The sequence below is a fragment of the Pelodiscus sinensis genome, unplaced genomic scaffold (genome assembly GCF_049634645.1).
Source record: "Pelodiscus sinensis isolate JC-2024 unplaced genomic scaffold, ASM4963464v1 ctg85, whole genome shotgun sequence".
NCBI classification, from domain to species: domain Eukaryota; kingdom Metazoa; phylum Chordata; order Testudines; family Trionychidae; genus Pelodiscus; species Pelodiscus sinensis.
In genome coordinates this window covers 492,501-511,295 of record NW_027465930.1, presented here as the reverse complement: position 1 = coordinate 511,295, position 18,795 = coordinate 492,501, and the positions used below count along the sequence as shown (strand labels likewise).

Genomic DNA, 18,795 nt, shown 5'->3' with positions numbered 1-18,795 from the left:
TGGGCGGGGTCTCTCTGGGCATCGCACCGGGCACTGCGCCGGCTGGGCGGGGTCTCTCTGGGTATCGCACCGGGCACTGCGCTGGCTGGGCGGGGTCTCTCTGGGCGTCTCACCGGGCACTGCGCTGGCTGGGCGGGGTCTCTCTGGGCGTCGCACCGGGCACTGCGCTGGCTGGGCGGGGTCTCTCTGGGCGTCGCACCGGGCACTGCGCCGGCTGGGCGGGGTCTCTCTGGGTATCGCACCGGGCACTGCGCTGGCTGGGCGGGGTCTCTCTGGGTATCGCACCGGGCACTGCGCTGGCTGGGCGGGGTCTCTCTGGGCGTTGCACTGGGCACTGCGCTGGCTGGGCGGGGTCTCTCTGGGCGTCGCACCGGGCACTGCGCCGGCTGGGCGGGGTCTCTCTCGGTATCGCACCGGGCACTGCGCTGGCTGGGCGGGGTCTCTCTGGGTATCGCACCGGGCACTGCGCTGGCTGGGCGGGGTCTCTCTGGGCGTTGCACTGGGCACTGCGCTGGCTGGGCGGGGTCTCTCTCGGTATCGCACCGGGCACTGCGCTGGCTGGGCAGGGTCTCTCTGGGCGTTGCACTGGGCACTGCGCTGGCTGGGCGGTATCTCTCTGGGCATCGCACCGGGCACTGCGCTGGCTGGGCGGGGTCTCTCTGGGCATCGCACCGGGCACGGCGCTGGCTGGGCGGGGTCTCTCTGGGCGTCTCACCGGGCACTGCGCTGGCTGGGCGGGGTCTCTCTGGGCATCGCACCGGGCACTGCGCTGGCTGGGCGGGGTCTCTCTGGGCATCGCACCGGGCACTGCGCCGGCTGGGCGGGGTCTCTCTGGGTATCGCACCGGGCACTGCGCTGGCTGGGCGGGGTCTCTCTGGGCGTCTCACCGGGCACTGCGCTGGCTGGGCGGGGTCTCTCTGGGCGTCGCACCGGGCACTGCGCTGGCTGGGCGGGGTCTCTCTGGGCGTCGCACCGGGCACTGCGCCGGCTGGGCGGGGTCTCTCTGGGTATCGCACCGGGCACTGCGCTGGCTGGGCGGGGTCTCTCTGGGTATCGCACCGGGCACTGCGCTGGCTGGGCGGGGTCTCTCTGGGCGTTGCACTGGGCACTGCGCTGGCTGGGCGGGGTCTCTCTGGGCGTCGCACCGGGCACTGCGCCGGCTGGGCGGGGTCTCTCTCGGTATCGCACCGGGCACTGCGCTGGCTGGGCGGGGTCTCTCTGGGTATCGCACCGGGCACTGCGCTGGCTGGGCGGGGTCTCTCTGGGCGTTGCACTGGGCACTGCGCTGGCTGGGCGGGGTCTCTCTCGGTATCGCACCGGGCACTGCGCTGGCTGGGCAGGGTCTCTCTGGGCGTTGCACTGGGCACTGCGCTGGCTGGGCGGGGTCTCTCTGGGCGTCGCACCAGGCACTGCGCTGGCTGGGCGGGGTCTCTCTGGGCATCGCACTGCGCCGGCTGGGCGGGGTCTCTCTCGGTATCGCACCGGGCACTGCGCTGGCTGGGCGGGGTCTCTCTGGGCGTTGCACTGGGCACTGCGCTGGCTGGGCGGGGTCTCTCTGGGCGTCGCACCGGGCACTGCGCCGGCTGGGCGGGGTCTCTCTCGGTATCGCACCGGGCACTGCGCTGGCTGGGCGGGGTCTCTCTGGGTATCGCACCGGGCACTGCGCTGGCTGGGCGGGGTCTCTCTGGGCGTTGCACTGGGCACTGCGCCGGCTGGGCGGGGTCTCTCTCGGTATCGCACCGGGCACTGCGCTGGCTGGGCAGGGTCTCTCTGGGCGTTGCACTGGGCACTGCGCTGGCTGGGCGGGGTCTCTCTGGGCATCGCACCGGGCACTGCGCTGGCTGGGCGGGGTCTCTCTGGGCATCGCACCGGGCACTGCGCTGGCTGGGCGGGGTCTCTCTCGGTATCGCACTAGGCACTGCGCTGGCTGGGCGGGGTCTCTCTGGGTATCGCACCGGGCACTGCGCTGGCTGGGCGGGGTCTCTCTCGGTATCGCACTGGGCACTGCACTGGCTGGGCGGGGTCTCTCTGGGTATCGCACCGGGCACTGCGCTGGCTGGGCGGTATCTCTCTGGGCATCGCACCGGGCACTGCGCTGGCTGGGCGGGGTCTCTCTGGGCATCGCACCGGGCACTGCGCTGGCTGGGCGGGGTCTCTCTGGGCGTCTCACCGGGCACTGCGCTGGCTGGGCGGGGTCTCTCTGGGCATCGCACCGGGCACTGCGCTGGCTGGGCGGGGTCTCTCTGGGCATCGCACCGGGCACTGCGCTGGCTGGGCGGGGTCTCTCTGGGTATCGCACCGGGCACTGCGCTGGCTGGGCGGGGTCTCTCTCGGTATCGCACTGGGCACTGCACTGGCTGGGCGGGGTCTCTCTGGGTATCGCACCGGGCACTGCGCTGGCTGGGCGGTATCTCTCTGGGCATCGCACCGGGCACTGCGCTGGCTGGGCGGGGTCTCTCTGGGCATCGCACCGGGCACTGCGCTGGCTGGGCGGGGTCTCTCTGGGCGTCTCACCGGGCACTGCGCTGGCTGGGCGGGGTCTCTCTGGGCATCGCACCGGGCACTGCGCTGGCTGGGCGGGGTCTCTCTGGGCATCGCACCGGGCACTGCGCTGGCTGGGCGGGGTCTCTCTGGGCATCGCACCGGGCACTGCGCCGGCTGGGCGGGGTCTCTCTGGGTATCGCACCGGGCACTGCGCTGGCTGGGCGGGGTCTCTCTGGGCATCGCACCGGGCACTGCGCTGGCTGGGCGGGGTCTCTCTGGGCATCGCACCGGGCACTGCGCCGGCTGGGCGGGGTCTCTCTGGGTATCGCACCGGGCACTGCGCTGGCTGGGCGGGGTCTCTCTGGGCGTCTCACCGGGCACTGCGCTGGCTGGGCGGGGTCTCTCTGGGCGTCGCACCGGGCACTGCGCTGGCTGGGCGGGGTCTCTCTGGGCGTCTCACCGGGCACTGCGCTGGCTGGGCGGGGTCTCTCTGGGCATCGCACTGGGCACTGCGCTGGCTGGGCAGGGTCTCTCTGGGTATCGCACCGGGCACTGCGCTGGCTGGGCAGGGTCTCTCTGGGCCTTGCACTGGGCACTGCGCTGGCTGGGCAGGGTCTCTCTGGGTATCGCACCGGGCACTGCGCTGGCTGGGCAGGGTCTCTCTGGGCGTTGCACTGGGCACTGCGCTGGCTGGGCAGGGTCTCTCTGGGTATCGCACCGGGCACTGCGCTGGCTGGGCAGGGTCTCTCTGGGCGTTGCACTGGGCACTGCGCTGGCTGGGCAGGGTCTCTCTGGGCGTTGCACTGGGCACTGCGCTGGCTGGGCGGGGTCTCTCTGGGCGTTACACTGGGCACTGGGCACTGCGCTGGCTGGGCGGGGTCTCTCTGGGCGTCGCACTGGGCACTGCGCTGGCTGGGCGGGGTCTCTCTGGGCGTCGCACTGGGCACTGCGCTGGCTGGGCGGGGTCTCTCTGGGCGTCGCACTGGGCACTGCGCTGGCTGGGCGGGGTCTCTCTGGGCGTTGCACTGGGCACTGCGCTGGGTCTCTCTGGGCGTTGCACTGGGCACTGCGCTGGCTGGGCGGGGTCTCTCTGGGTATCACACCGGGCACTGCGCTGGCTGGGCGGGGTCTCTCTGGGTATCGCACTGGGCACTGCGCTGGCTGGGCGGGGTCTCTCTGGGAGTCCAGCCCTTTGCCCTCTCTCCCCCAGGGCCGGTGACTTCCACCAGAGCAGCAGCCACAGTTGAGAGGCCGACAGGAACCAGCTGGTGTCATTTCGCTCCTGGAAAGGGGCCGTCTGCCGGCCCTGGTCAGTCCCCCGATCACTTCCCGGGGTCTGGGGCTTGGGGGAGTCTCTTGGGACCCTTTGCTGGGGGGGGGGGGTCAGAGCTGCAGGACCTAGGCTGGGGTCCAGTCATGGTGCAGGTGTCATGTCTGTTGGCACGGCCCTGAGCCATTCCTGGCTGGGCAACGTTCTCCCGGCGAGAACTGGCCTCTGCCCCCAAGCTGGCCTGGGCTGGTGGGGTCAGCTCCAGGATGGGTCCTGAGCCTGCCAAGCTGTGATCTAGGCGCCATCCCGCCTGTCTGTTTCAGGTGAGCAGGGGTGGGGAGAGTCTGCCCAGCCAATGCACCGGGTGGGGGAGGAGCGGGGGATAGTGCTTATCATGGACCCGTAGAACCCCAGGGTGGGCAGAGACCTCAGGAGGGGTCGCGTCCAACCCCCACCCAAGGCAGGACCAGCCCCGACTCAATCAGCCCAGCCAGGGCTTGGTCCAGTTGGGACTTAAACACCCCTAGGGATGGAGACTCCACCCTTCCCCAGGGAACCCAGCCCAGCACTTCACCACCCGCCTAGGGAAAGAGTTTTTCCTAATCTCCAACCTAGACCTTCCCCGCTGCAACCTGAGCCCATTGCTCCTTCTTCTGTATCTGGCCCCTGAGAACAGCCTCTCGCCAGCCTGTCTGGAACCCCCCTTCAGGGAGTTGCAGGCTGCTCTCAAATCCCCCCTCACTCTTCTCTTCTGCAGACTGAACAAGCCCAAATCCCTCAGCCTCTCTTCATAAGTCATATATGCTCCAGCCCCCTAATCATTTTGGTTGCCTCCGCTGGACCCTCTCCAATGCGTCCACATCCTTTTTGTAGTGGGGGGCCCAGAACTGGACACAATACTCCAGATGTGGCCTTGCCAGAGCCGAATAAAGGGGAATAATGACATCTCTGGATCTGCTGGCAATGCTCCTCCTAATGCACCTAATATGCCATTAGCCTTCTTGGCTACAAGGGCCCCTGTTGACTCATATCCAGCTTCTCATCCACTGTAACCCCCAGGTCCTTTTCTGCCAAACTGCTACTTAACTGGTTGGTCCCCAGCCTGTACCAATGTTTGGGATTCTTCCCTCCCAAGGGCAGGACTCTGCACTTGTCCCTGTTGAACCTCATCAGATTTCTTGTGGCCCAATCCCCCAATCTGTCGAGGTCACTCTGGGCCCTTCCCTGCCCCCCAGTGTATCCACCTCTCCCCCCAGCTTAGTGTCGTCCGCAAACTTGCTGAGGGTGCAATCTTGGTCCAAGCCTGGAGAGTTGGCAGCCCCCTGCCTCCCACAGCATCTGACCCTGCAGCCCCCTCCCCAAGGAGGGCCATGGGGGTGCTGGTACTGTGCTTCATAGGGCACGAGGGCTGGCAGGGGCAGGCCTGTGTACTCCCCCCCCCCCCCCCCCCCGGGACAAGCACATTACCTGGTTCCGATCTTGTTTAGTTCACAGAATTGACATGGGACATTTATTCGCTTCCATCTCTGGCCTGTGATGCCGCCCACACGTACCCACGTAAGATCTGGCTGTGGCTAATGAAACCCGCTTTCCACTTGCCTCACAACAGCGTGTTTTACGTACCGGGCTGGGGAAACCTCCACTTAGCGTGTGAACGCTGGCAGCTGCCCGCTGCACACGGAGGCAGGGGCGGGGCTGGTTACAAACGTCTGCAGGGCCAGGCTTGTGAGCCGGGCAGGCGGGTACGTGGGGGGACTGGCTGGAGCCTCTCTGTGGCGTGTGCCCGCCTGCGGGTGCCTGGAAGCTCTGCAGCCGGTCATGGTGGGAGCAGGGGCCCGGCCGGTGAGACATAGGACTCCGCAGAACCCTGGTTTGCCCCACTCCCTCTTGAAACTCCTCCAGCCAGAAAAACAGGCCCTGGGAGGGTGTGTGGGAAGCTGTGGGCGTGGGCAGGACACAGAATGGGGATGAAGCCTCTCCCCAGGTTTAATGCACCTCCCTGCACGGTGGTGGTATCCCACGTGGTATCCCAGCCACATGCAGCTGCAGCAGGCGCAGCTCTCCGTGACCCAGCCAGTAGCGGCGACGCACACCGAGCCGTGGGTCTTGTGCCCATCACACCTGGTGCCCTCTGGTCCAAGCAGGGTGGCCGCCTCCCCCCGGCCCCCGGGGCCCTCTCAGGACAGGCAGAGTGAGGCCAGCTGGCTGGGGAGCAGGGCCCTGCCCCTACCTGCGCTGGGGCAGCAGAGATGGGCCCTGTGACGTAGTGGGGGGTAACTTGCTGGCTGTAGCATGGCCCAGCAGGGCAGGGGGTGAGTCATTATGTAAAGAGGGTCTCTACCTGTCTGACCAGCTACCCCCCAGGGAGAGAAACAAAGGAAGGTGGATGCCGCCCTGGCTGGGGGCGGGGCTGGAAGAGAGTGGGTTAGTCTCTGTCTGGGATCATGGAGGAAGCAGCCTAGGCAACAGGCTGGGGTTTAGGAGCTCAGAGCCCCCCCCCCATATCAAGGGGGGCTGAGGCATCGTAGGCCTGCCCTGTAACCAGATTCCATCTGTGCGGTGCTGTACCCTAGAGAAGCCATAAACTCCCTCTGTTCTACTGGCTGGTGGAGTCTGTTCGTGCCATACGGGGGTGCAGGAGACGGGAAAACCCCAATGCGCCGTCACAGGCCCATCCCATCCTGGCTCTGATGTCGGCCACACCAGGGGCAGGGGAGTTGTTCCCTGGAGCAGCTTTCACCAGGCAGCTCAGCCATGGAGCCTGGTGCCAGGAGGGTCTCTGAGGGCACCAGGCTGCTCCTGGCATCCAGCACAGCAGCAGGTGACAGGACTCCTGGGTTTTATTCCCATCTCAGCCATGGACATGCTGGGTGACCTTGGGCAAATCCCTTCGCCATCCCGTGCCTCAGTTTCCCCATTGTGTAGAATGGGCATAATCCGGATCTGCAGGAGTTAACAGAGCAGCTCTAGCTCAGTGCCTAGAATTGTTGCCAGGGAGCCTAGGTGCCAGTGTGCTGGGCACAGTGTAATAACCTGAGTGGAACAACCACATTTGTGGCCGCTTGAGTTATCCCTGCATGGCACAGTAGCCAACCCCTGCATCACAGAGACCGCACGTACAGAGGTCAAAGATTCCCTCTCTTCAGCCCCAGGCCTGAGCTACTTGTGCTAAAGGAGAATCGCCACTAGCTGTGGGCAGTATAGGGCTGGTGATGCTGGCTGGCACAGTTCTGATTTCAGCCAGCAGAGGGTGGCAGTGCTACGCCAGTGTGGCTAGTGTCCCAAGGGAGCCCCATCTGGCCCCGGATGCTCCCCGGTTGGCGGCGGCGGCTCAGCCGGGGCAGCGGGTGTTGCAGGGGTCTCCGGCGCGGAAGAGGCTGTGGACGCTGACCAGCGGGAACATGGTGAGGGCCCCCAGCATGGAGCCCAGCTGCACCACGGCCCCGCACCACACCAGGGCGCTGCGCCCCTCGTCCCGCAGGATCACGCCGATCATCAGCTTCACGTAGGAGAGCGTCCCCACGAACAGCACCCAGCACAGCACCTGGGCAGGGAGAGCGGCACGTCAGGCAGCCCCGGCCGGCCTCCCCCGCGGCGCAGGGCGGGCACCGGGCGCAGGGCGCCGACTTACGATGAGCGCCCCCCCGGCGGGGCTCTGCAGCAGGGGCGGGCAGGGGCTCAGCACCGCCATGGCCATGATGTAGCAGCCGAAGGCGGAGCCGGCCGCCACCAGGAGGCCCAAGGTCAGCAAACACCTGGGGGCAAAGGAGCCTGGTGAGAGGACGCGGAGCTGGGCCCAGGGACCCCCCCATCCCCTATGATCTCCAGGCCCTACCCCAGTGACCCCCCCCGGTACCCGCCTGCCCAGTGACACCCCCCACGGTACCTGCCTGACCCAGTGACCCCCCCACGGTACCCGCCTGCCCCAGTGACCCCCCCCGGTACCCGCCTGCCCAGTGACACCCCCCACGGTACCTGCCTGACCCAGTGACCCCCCCATGGTACCCGCCTGCCCAGTGACCCCCCCCATGGTACCTGCCTGACCCAGTGAGCCCCCCATGGTACCCGCCTGCCCAGTGACCCCCCCCCATGGTACCTGCCTGACCCAGTGACCCCCCCCGGTACCCGCCTGCCCCAGTGACCCCCCCACGGTACCCGCCTGCCCCAGTGACTCCCCCGGTACCCGTCTGCCCCAGTGACACCCCCACGGTACCCGCCTGCCCCAGTGACCCCCCCGGTACCCGTCTGCCCCAGTGACACCCCCACGGTACCTGCCTGACCCAGTGAGCCCCCCATGGTACCCGCCTGCCCAGTGACCCCCCCACGGTACCCCGCCTGCCCAGTGACACCCCCACGGTACCTGCCTGACCCAGTGAGCCCCCCACGGTACCCGCCTGCCCAGTGACCCCCCCCCATGGTACCTGCCTGACCCAGTGACCCCCCCCGGTACCCGCCTGCCCCAGTGACCCCCCCACGGTACCCGCCTGCCCCAGTGACCCCCCCCCCGGTACCCGTCTGCCCCAGTGACCCCCCACGGTACCTGCCTGACCCAGTGAGCCCCCCACGGTACCCGCCTGCCCAGTGACCCCCCCCATGGTACCTGCCTGACCCAGTGAGCCCCCCACGGTACCCGCCTGCCCAGTGACCCCCCCCATGGTACCCGCCTGCCCCAGTGACCCCCCTGGTACCCGCCTGCCCCAGTGACACCCCCACGGTACCTGCCTGACCCAGTGAGCCCCCCATGGTACCCGCCTGCCCAGTGACACCCCCACGGTACCTGCCTGACCCAGTGAGCCCCCCATGGTACCCGCCTGCCCAGTGACACCCCCACGGTACCTGCCTGACCCAGTGAGCCCCCCACGGTACCCGCCTGCCCAGTGACCCCCCCCATGGTACCTGCCTGACCCAGTGACCCCCCCCGGTACCCGCCTGCCCCAGTGACCCCCCCCCGGTACCCGCCGCCCCAGTGACACCCCCACGGTACCTGCCTGACCCAGTGAGCCCCCCACGGTACCCGCCTGCCCAGTGACCCCCCCCCACGGTACCTGCCTGACCCAGTGACCCCCCCCCGGTACCCGCCTGCCCCAGTGACCCCCCCGGTACCCGCCTGCCCCAGTGACACCCCCACGGTACCTGCCTGACCCAGTGAGCCCCCCATGGTACCCGCCTGCCCAGTGACCCCCCCACAGTACCTGCCTGACCCAGTGAGCCCCCCATGGTACCCGCCTGCCCAGTGACCCCCCCCATGGTACCCGCCTGCCCAGTGACACCCCCACGGTACCTGCCTGACCCAGTGAGCCCCCCATGGTACCCGCCTGCCTCAGTGACCCCCTCCATGGTACCTGCCTGCCCCAGTGACCCCCCACGGTACCTGCCTGCCTCAGTGACCCCCATGGTACCCACCTGCCCAGTGACCCCCTCCATGGTACCTGCCTGCCCCAGTGACCCCCCACGGTACCTGCCTGCCTCAGTGACCCCCATGGTACCCACCTGCCCAGTGACCCCCCATGGTACCTGCCTGCCCCAGTGACCCCCCACGGTACTTGTCTGCCTCAGTGACCCTCCCGATACCCGCCTGCCCAGTGACCCCCACGGTACCTGCCTGACCCAGTGAGCCCCCCATGGTACCTGCCTGCCCCAGTGACCCCCCACGGTACCTGCCTGCCTCAGTGACCCCCATGGTACTCGCCTGCCCAGTGACCCCCCCATGGTACCTGCCTGCCCCAGTGAGCCCCCACGGTACTTGTCTGCCTCAGTGACCCCCCCCCACGGTAGCCGCCTACCTCAATGACCCTCCCGATACCCGCCTGACTCAGTGACCCCCCCCACAGTACCCACCTGCCCCAGGGATCCCCCACAATACCTGCCTGCCGCAGTGACCCTCACAATACCCACCTGTCCCAGCTCCCCCGGCGCCTGCCCCCTGCCTTCCACACCCTGCTCCCTGTGATACCCACCTGCCACACCCCCCAACTCGCCCCAGGAGACCAGCCTGCCCTTTCTCCCACGCCCTGCCCCCGGGGTCCAGCCCTCCCCCAGGACCCTGGAGCAACCCAGCACCCTGATTGACATCAGCCCATCACTGCCCAGCCCGGCGGCTCTGGGTGGCCGCCGGGCGCCCACCTGTTGGGAAGGAACATGCCGAGGAAGCAGGCCAGGGGGTTGGCCATGGCGGCCAGCGTGGCCGAGAGGTGGTAGGCCGCGTTGCCGTAGGGCAGGCAGGAGTAGGACTGCACGGCGGGCAGCACCGCGTTGGTCAGCGCATTGACCCAGGCCAGGCCCAGGAAGATGTAGGCCACCTGGGGCCAGGAGTACGTCCCGGTGCCGAAGGGCCCGCCTGGGCGCCGGCGGCTCTCGGTGGGGCCGATCATGGCCCGCTCCTCCACCACGGCTGGGCCCGCGCCGGCCTCCACCCGGGCCCGCTCCTTGGCCCGCTCCTGCCGGGCGGCCGGGAGGTGGTTGAGCAGCACGAAGGCCGCGAGGCACAGGCCCATCATGGCGGCCAGGAAGAGGAAGAAGGCGCGGGCGGAGAACCTGGCCGGCTGGTACTCCGCCCGCAGCCCGGGGCCCTCCGCGCCCGAGGCGTTCCTGGCCAAGCTGCCGTTGACGCACCGGGCCACCCCCACGCCCTGGGCCAGGGCCACCAGGCTGGGCACCAGGCCGCTCAGGCCCTCGCCCACGAAATAGGTGGTGAGGTAGCGGGCCCGGAAGCGCAGCATGAAGGGCAGGAAGGTGACGGAGGAGGTGCAGTCCACCAGCGAGAGGAAGAAGAGCAGGGCCAGGAGGGCGGTGCTGTGGGGCCTGCCCCCCACCACCGTGGTCTCCTGCCAGAGGAAGGCCAGCAGCAGGCAGGCCAGGGCCCCCAGGCTGACGAGGACGTAGATGGCGCCGGATTCGCTCAGCCGCCCGGGCCGGAAGTGGTGCATGAGGGTGACGAAGAGCGGCCCCACGTTGGCGAACTGGATCAGCACCGTGAGGTAGGCGGGCAGGTCCCAGCCCTCCGGGACCCAGGGCACGAGGAGGGGCAGCTCCACCCACACGCCGTTGATGGCCACCCACGAGCCGGTGCCCAGCAGGCAGGCGAGGACGTGCACCACCAGCGCCATGGCTCCCTGGCGCGCCGCGGGCAGGGCCTGGGGGTCAGACAGAGGGGGGCTGAACCAGAGGGAGGGGCGCGACCCCAGGGCCCCGGGGGAGGGGCTGCAGGGCCAGCGCGTGGGGGGCAGGAGCGCCTCGGGAAGCCAGCACAGCAGCCTTGTTATGACCCCAGTGCTGGGGTAACCCCCAGTCCCCGGGCAGCTCCCAGCAACACCTCCTCGCTTCTGTGCGACATGCCCCGCTCCCCGAACCTGGGGTAACCCCCAGCCAGCCCCTCAAAGCCGGGGTAACCCCCAGCCAGCCCCTCAAAGCCAGGGTAACTCCCAGCCAGCCCCACAAAGCCGGGGTAACCCCCAGCCAGCCCCACAAAGCCAGGGTAACCCCCAGCCAGCCCCTCAAAGCCGGGGTAACTCCCAGCCAGCCCCACAAAGCCAGGTTAACCCCCAGCCAGCCCCACAAAGCCAGGGTAACTCCCAGCCAGCCCCACAAAACTGGATTAACCCCCAGCCAGCCCCTCAAAGCCGGGGTAACCCCCAGCCAGCCCCACAAAGCTGGGGTAACCCCCAGACACCCCACAAAGCCAGGTTAACCCCCAGCCAGCCCCACAAAGCTGGGGTAACCCCCAGCCAGCCCCTCAAAGCCGGGGTAACCCCCAGCCAGCCCCACAAAACTGGATTAACCCCCAGCCAGCCCCACAAAGCCAGGGTAGCCCCCAACCAGCCCCACAAAGCCGGGTTCACCCCCAGCCAGCCCCACAAAGCTGGGGTAACCCCCAGACACCCCACAAAGCCAGGTTAACCCCCAGCCAGCCCCACAAAGCCGGGGTAACCCCCAGGCAGCTCCACAAAGCCGGGCTAACACCCAGACAGCCCACAAAGCTGTGGTAACCCCCAGGCAGCTCCACAAAGCTGGGCTAACACCCAGACACCCCACAAAGCCGGGGTAACCCCCAGGCAGCTCCACAAAGCTGGGCTAACACCCAGACAGCCCACAAAGCCGGGGTAACCCCCAGGCAGCTCCACAAAGCCGGGCTAACACCCAGACACCCCACAAAGCCGGGGTAACCCCCAGACACCCCACAAAGCTGGGCTAACACCCAGACACCCCACAAAGCCGGGGTAACCCCCAGCCAGCCCCACAAAGCCGGGGTAACACCCAGACACCCCACAAAGCCGGGGTAATCCCCAGCATCACTGCCTCGTATCTGTGCACTGTGCCCCACCCCCAATCTGGGGTAACCCCCACAAAGCCAGGGCAACCCCAGCATCACCTTCTGTCTGTGTACCACCCATGCAGTGCGAAGCTCATTCCCGGGGGCCAGGCACCCCCCGACACATGCAGAAGCACATGGAGATGTGCACGAACACACACAGCCCAGAGGGGTGGGCGTGCACCCCGCCTAAAACCCACACCCGTACACACAGCCAGACACGTGTGCATGCACACCCAGATTTGCACACCCAGATGTGTGCATTTACACACTTGGAGGTATGCTAGAGCCGGGGGGCAGCCCGAGGAACCGGAGCTAGCCATGGCCAATGCACGGTCTGTGCTCCTGTCCCAGACAGTGCTAGAGCCAGAGAGAGTCAGAGGAACCGGAGCTAGCTATGGCCAGCACATTGTCTGTGCTCCTGTCCCTGATGGTGCTAGAGCTGAGGAGAGTCAGAGAAACCGGAGCTAGCCATGACCAATGTGTGGTCTGTGCTCCTATCCCAGACAGCGCTAAAGCCAGAGAGAGTCAGAGGAACCGGAGCTAGTCATGACCAATTTGCAGTCTATGCTCCTGTCCCTGATGGCGCTAGAGCCGGAGGAGAGGGGGCGTGGAGCCAGAGGAACAGGGGCCAGCTGGAAATGGCTCCCAAAGTGCGACCCTAGAGGCCCAGCCTGTGTCTGCACTACACAGCTGTGCCTATGGGGGGCTTGCTGGGGGAGACCCCTATGGCAGCGGCGTGCCGGGAGGCCCCGCGAGTGCAGACGAGGGTCTTCCAGCAGCGGCGGCTTAGAGACTAACAAAACATGGAGCCGGACTCAGCCCACTTCCTCAGCCGTGTGGGGCTTAAGGGGCCCAGGTTCCAAATCAATAGCACAGAGGGGTGTGGGGCAGAGAAGGAAAAAGAAAGGAAAAAACAGGGGAAGAAATTGTCAGTTGGCGTGTCCGTGCTACATGAAGCTGAGAGCAGTGCGTCCCCGCTCTAAGGGTACGGCTAGACACAGGCTTGTGTCGACAAAGAGCGTCTAGACTGCAGCCAGCTCCGTCGACGGAGCAAGCCGCTTGGTCAGCATGACAGTGTAGACACCAAGGACAGTGGAGGTGCAATAACACCTTCCGCCCACAGCACTCTGTCCACACACGGCGTTATTCCTCGTAGAATGAGGTTTGCCGCCGTCGACAAAACTGCCGAGTTCTGCTGACGTGATGTCGACAGACCTCGGCGTAGTGGAGACGCAGGGATAGTTTTGTCGACAAAACCCTGTAGTCTAGATGTGACGTAGTGGGGGTACCTGGCTGGTTTCTATGCTGCTGGCTCTGGGGGAACCCCCACTGGCTGCCGTGGGTACCACGACCCAGCAAAACAGGATGAGTCACTATGCAAACCAGTGGCCAGACACCCCCCATGGAGAGGAACAAAGGAAGGTGGAATGCTGCCTTGGCTGGGGGGCAGGGCTGGAAGTTAGGGAGTTGGTTGCTGGCTGTCGGAGGGCATGGAGGAGAGCCTAGGAGAAGGGGCTGGAGTTTAGGGGCCCAGTCTCCCCCATCTCAAGGGGGCCTGAGGCATCCTAGCCCAGTTCCTGTGACCAGATTACATCTGTGCTGCGCTGTGCTGGAGGAGCAATAAACCACCCTCAATTCCACTGGCTGGTGCAGTCTGTTTGTGCCATTTCGGGGTGCAGGAGACGGGGAACCCCCAACGCGCCGTCACACTGGTGTCAGAAGTGGGATGCACTGCACCCCGTGGATGAAGCTCCCAGCGGCAAGCGACAAGGCGCAGTAGAAGCAAGAGCCCTGGAGCCAGGCGTGCTGGAGACAGAGCGAAGCGGTTCCTGGGAATCGTGGGGCGCGGCAGCACTAGACTGGTGAGTCTGCACCGAGGGGCCCAGCGGGCAGATGGCCTATGCCCGACTCTTGAAGGCAGAGCTGGTGGGGCTGTGCAGAGAGAGGGGCTTGCCTGTGCGGAAAGCAACCAAGGCCCAGCTGATTACCCAGCTGGAAGATAATGACCAGCCACAGGGCCAGGATCTTGTCCCCAGGGGAAGCAGCCAGACCCCCCCTGAGAGTGTGTCAGGCTCAGAGAGGGGGAGGAGCGCTGGAATCCACCGGAGAGATGAGACAGCGTCTCCCGGGAGGCCTGCAAGCCGTAGCCCATCTAGGGCAGGGGCCAGCCCAGCGGAGCTGCGGCGGCTGGAGATCCAGCTGCGGATGAAGGAATTGGAAGTAGAGGACCGAGAGAAGGAGCGCCAGGATCGAGAGAAGGAGCGCCAAGATCGAGAGAGGCAGCGACAGCATGAGCTGGCCATGGCAGAGCGGAGAACCGGCGGGGCACCGGCTGCGCCAAGTGCGGATGGGCCCCAGGGTCCCGGGGCTGCCAGGCGCTTGGAGAGGCCCGTGGTGGCCCAATTGAAGGACGTGGGCGACATAGACGGGTTCCTCAGCTCCTTTGAGAGGGCCTGTGGACTGCAACGGGTTCCCCCAGCTGACTGGCTGCAGGAGCTCATCCCCGCACTGAGCCAGGAGGCGGCCGGAGTGCTCAGTCAGCTGGAGGACCTACAGCCAGGGGATTACAACCGAGTCAAGGAGGCCCTGCTGCACAAGTTCGGGCTGACCCCCGAGATGTACAGGAAGAAGTTCCGGGGGGTACAGAAAGGGCCACGGGAGACCTATGTGGACCTGGCCTCCCGCCTGGCGCAATACTGCCGCAAGTGGGTGTCTGGAGCCGGAGCCCAGACCGCAGAGGAGCTGCTTAAGCTGGTCATGATGGAGCAGTTCTATGAAGCGTGCCCACCCAAACTGAGGCTGTGGCTCAAGGACCGGAGACCAGAGAACCCCCAGGAGGCCGGGAGACTGGCGGATGAGTTCACAGAGAGCCGGTCCGGGTGTGAACGGGAGTCCCGGAGAGAAAGGGAACCGCGCAGAGACCGGATCTCGGCTGAGCGACGGAGGGAGTCAACTACGGGGCGAGACCAAGGAACAGGTCGTCTGCGCCCCAGAGAACCAGCCAGGGCCTGGACAGAGACAGCCCAAAGCCTAACTTGCCAGCGCTGTGGGCAAAAAGGCCACAAGAGGGCTCAGTGCACCAGGTCCCAGGACCGGGGACTTTCCAGGGTTAACTGGCTGGGGCGGGAGGAAGGGCAGGCTGCCCCAGAGGCAGGGGCTGGCAGGCAAACCTCAGCTCAGAGAGAGGGGAAGGATGCTCAGTGCACCTCCCCTGGGAGGTCTGATTCTCAGGAGGCGGATTTCTCCGTGTACCGGGTGGGGGCAGGACGGCCCCTGCGGAGCGAGTGCCTCATACCCCTGGAGGTGGATGGTAGGAAGGTGACGGGCTTCTGGGACACGGGGGCGGAGGTGACTCTGGCCCGATCCGACATAGTGGCCCCGGAGCGGATACTACCCCACGCGCAGCTGACCCTGAAGGGCATAGACGGGTCCCCGTTTAAGGTGCCTGTAGCCAGGGTGCATCTGAAATGGGGGGCGAAGGAAGGCCTCAAGGAAGTGGGGGTGCACCCGCACTTGCCCACCGAGGTGCTGATGGGGAATGACCTAGAGGAGTGGCCCCATGAATCCCAGCGGGCTCTAGTCACTACCTGGAGCCAGAGCCAGCGGGGGGCTGACAACGTGGGTCCAGGGAAGGACTCCTGGCAGCATCCTCAGGGTCCCATCCCAGTGGACACGGGGTCCAGCCAGGCTGGGACTCCGGACCTAGGCAGAGGTGGGGGACAGGTCCCGATCCCTGCCTCAGCAGCTGAATTCCAGGCTGAGGTGCAGGCAGACCCCTCCTTGAAGAGGCTGAGGGACCAAGCTGGCCTCCATGCAGCTCAGCCCCGGGGGAGAGGTGGCCAGGAGAGATTCCTGCGGGAGCGTGGGCTCCTGTTCCGTGAGTGGCTCCCCCCCAGGAAGGCGAGGGCATGGAGGGTAGAGCGGCAGCTGGTCGTCCCCCGAAAGTATCGCCTCAAGCTGCTGTATTTGGCCCACGACGTCCCCGCTGGGGGCCACCGGGGGATCCGGAGCACCCGGCTGAAGCTGCTCCAGCACTTCTATTGGCCGGGAATCTTTACAGCCGTGCAGCGGTACTGCTGGTCCTGTGACTCCTGCCAGAGGGGCGGGAAGGCCCAAGACAGTAGGAAAGCGGCTTGGGGGTCTCTACCCCAGATAGACCCTCTGGGCTTGCTGAGAGAGTTATGGGAGGGGAAGTCCTCCCTGGATGGAGCATCGGGGGTGGAAGCCGCCCTGGCTGTCCAGAGAAGGCTCGCTGGGCTCATGGCCCCAGCCCGAGAGACCCTGGCCAGAGATCAAGGCCAGTGGAAGGGTGGGTGTGACCCCCGAGGACAGGCCTGTGCCAGTCGCCCTGGAGCGGGGCGGCGAGTGGACAGAGGGAAGCCAATTCATGTGGGGCCTCGCCACGGCCGGCCCGAGTCAAGGGGAGCACCCATGTCCCCAGGGCGGGTCCCCACGTAGAGGACCCGAACTTCCCTAGGTCACGAGCGGAGTGACCCTGCTCAGTTCGCTCTCGGAGGGGGGAGAACTGTGACGTAGTGGGGGTACCTGGCTGGTTTCTATGCTGCTGGCTCTGGGGGAACCCCCACTGGCTGCCGTGGGTACCACGACCCAGCAAAACAGGATGAGTCACTATGCAAACCAGTGGCCAGACACCCCCCATGGAGAGGAACAAAGGAAGGTGGAATGCTGCCTTGGCTGGGGGGCAGGGCTGGAAGTTAGGGAGTTGGTTGCTGGCTGTCGGAGGGCATGGAGGAGAGCCTAGGAGAAGGGGCTGGAGTTTAGGGGCCCAGTCTCCCCCATCTCAAGGGGGCCTGAGGCATCCTAGCCCAGTTCCTGTGACCAGATTACATCTGTGCTGCGCTGTGCTGGAGGAGCAATAAACCACCCTCAATTCCACTGGCTGGTGCAGTCTGTTTGTGCCATTTCGGGGTGCAGGAGACGGGGAACCCCCAACGCGCCGTCACACTAGACACACCCTCAGTGCCCTTGCTTTGGGTCTTGGCGGCTTTGGGATGTGGAAGGCAGCGGCTGTGCCGCTAGGGTCTCTGGTTACACTTAGAACATAAGAACGGCCGGACTGGGTCCGACCAAAGGTCCATCTAGCCCCGTATCCTGTCTGCCGACAGTGGCCAGCACCAGGTACCCCGGAGGGGGTGGACCGAAAACAATGATCAAGCGATTTGTCTCCTGCCATCCCTCTCCAGCCTCTGACAAACAGAGGCCAAGGACACCATTTTATCCCCTGGCTAATAGCCTTTTATGGACCTAACCTCCAGGAAATTATCCAGCTTCTCTTTAAACTCTGTTCTAGTCCTAGCCTTCACAGCCTCCTCTGGCAAGGAGTTCCACAGGTTGACTACACGCTGTGTGAAGAACTTTCTTTTATTAGTTTTAAACCTGCTCCCCATTAACTTCATTTGGTGTCCTCTAGTTCTTCTATTTAGGGAACTAATAAATAACTTTTCTTTATGCACCCTCTCCACACCGCTCATGATTTTATAGACCTCTATCCTATCCCCCCTCAGTCTCCTCTTTTCTAAACTGAAAAGTCCCAGTCGCTTTAACCTCTCCTCATATGGGACCCGTTCCAAACCCCTAATCATTTTAGTTGCCCTTTTCTGAACCCTTTCAGTCCGGCTGCTTCTCTGTGGTGCAGGCAGGGCTGTCTCGAGCCATTCCTGCGCCCCGGGCAGCGGGCGTGTGACGCATGCGCGGCTCCGCCCCTGGGTGCACGGTGCATGTATGGCCCCGCCCCCGGTACGCTGCACACCTTACAGCTGCCATCAGGCACCCCCCATAGGCTGGTGCTCCCCTTAATCCGGCCCTGGGCGCTGGCTTTTGAAATGGGTTTGAAATGGTGACGTGGGCGTCGCCCGCCTTCCGACAGGCTCCGTGTTCCCCGCGGAAGGGGGCTTGCAGGGAGGCCGGTCCAGCGCGCCCGTTCTATTGCCAAGGGACGGGCTTGCTGAAAAGCCACGGGCCAGCTATGTGGGGATGTGCAGACGCACCCTAGGGGGATGCAGACGCTGGCTTGGGGCGTTGGCACAGCCAGCAGCCTTGGGGACTGGCCGTCCTGCACCCCGTGTCACCTCGGCGGGCTCCCCGCAGTATTTACCCCACGGCTCAGAAAGGGACTACACCCTGGGCTTGGCCGGGAAGGGGCCAGCCCCGGGCGCTCGAGCGCTGGCTCTGTGCTCTGCCTGGAGCCGCGGCGGGGCCGGCGGACGCTGTGTGCTGACGCCCCCGCGGAGCGGTAAGAAGTGACGGCGGGTTAAGCTGTAACTCCTGCCCGGGGCGCTCCGTAGCTGTTCTACCTGCCCCAGTGCATCGCCGGCTCAGCACACAGTCCGGGCAGGCCCAGCCCTCGGGGTGACCCCGGGTTTGCTCTGGCTTCTCTCTGAGCCAGGCTCGCTGGGATCCCCCAGCCCCGGCCCGCGTCCCAGCCGCCAGCGGGTGCTCGACCCCTGCGCGATTCCAGCTCAGGGCTAAATAACCTCCCCAAACCCGACCCCTGCCCCGCCCCAACCAGCGGTGTCGGCCAGACGAGGGCTGTCGCTTAGTCGAAAAGTCGGGTAACCTCAGCGATTCTGATTGGCTACTCAACTAGTCTGTAGCTCCCGGGGGCGGGGGCCGCAGCCAGTGCGCTCTGGCCCCCCTCCCGAGGAGCCCCCCCCGCCACTCCATGCTGCTGCCGCGGTACCAGAGGCCACAGTGAGGGGCCCAGGCGGGG

The 18,795-nt window shown here is 66.1% G+C and overlaps 1 protein-coding gene across 1 annotated transcript in view; it reads right to left on the bottom strand.

Annotated features, from left to right (window-relative positions):
* Positions 1 to 5,231: 5,231 nt before the first annotated feature.
* LOC112546462 (riboflavin transporter 2-like) overlaps positions 5,232 to 18,795 on the bottom strand; it is a 17,795-nt gene continuing 4,231 nt past the window's right edge. Inside the window, exons 2-4 of the mRNA XM_075916823.1 lie at positions 9,878 to 10,887; positions 7,386 to 7,509; positions 5,232 to 7,298 (exon numbers count right to left, since the gene is read on the bottom strand). Of these exons, the coding sequence (XP_075772938.1) occupies positions 7,086 to 7,298; positions 7,386 to 7,509; positions 9,878 to 10,860 (1,320 nt within the window). The 5' untranslated portion in view covers positions 10,861 to 10,887 and the 3' untranslated portion in view covers positions 5,232 to 7,085. The remainder of the gene's footprint in view (positions 7,299 to 7,385; positions 7,510 to 9,877; positions 10,888 to 18,795) is intronic.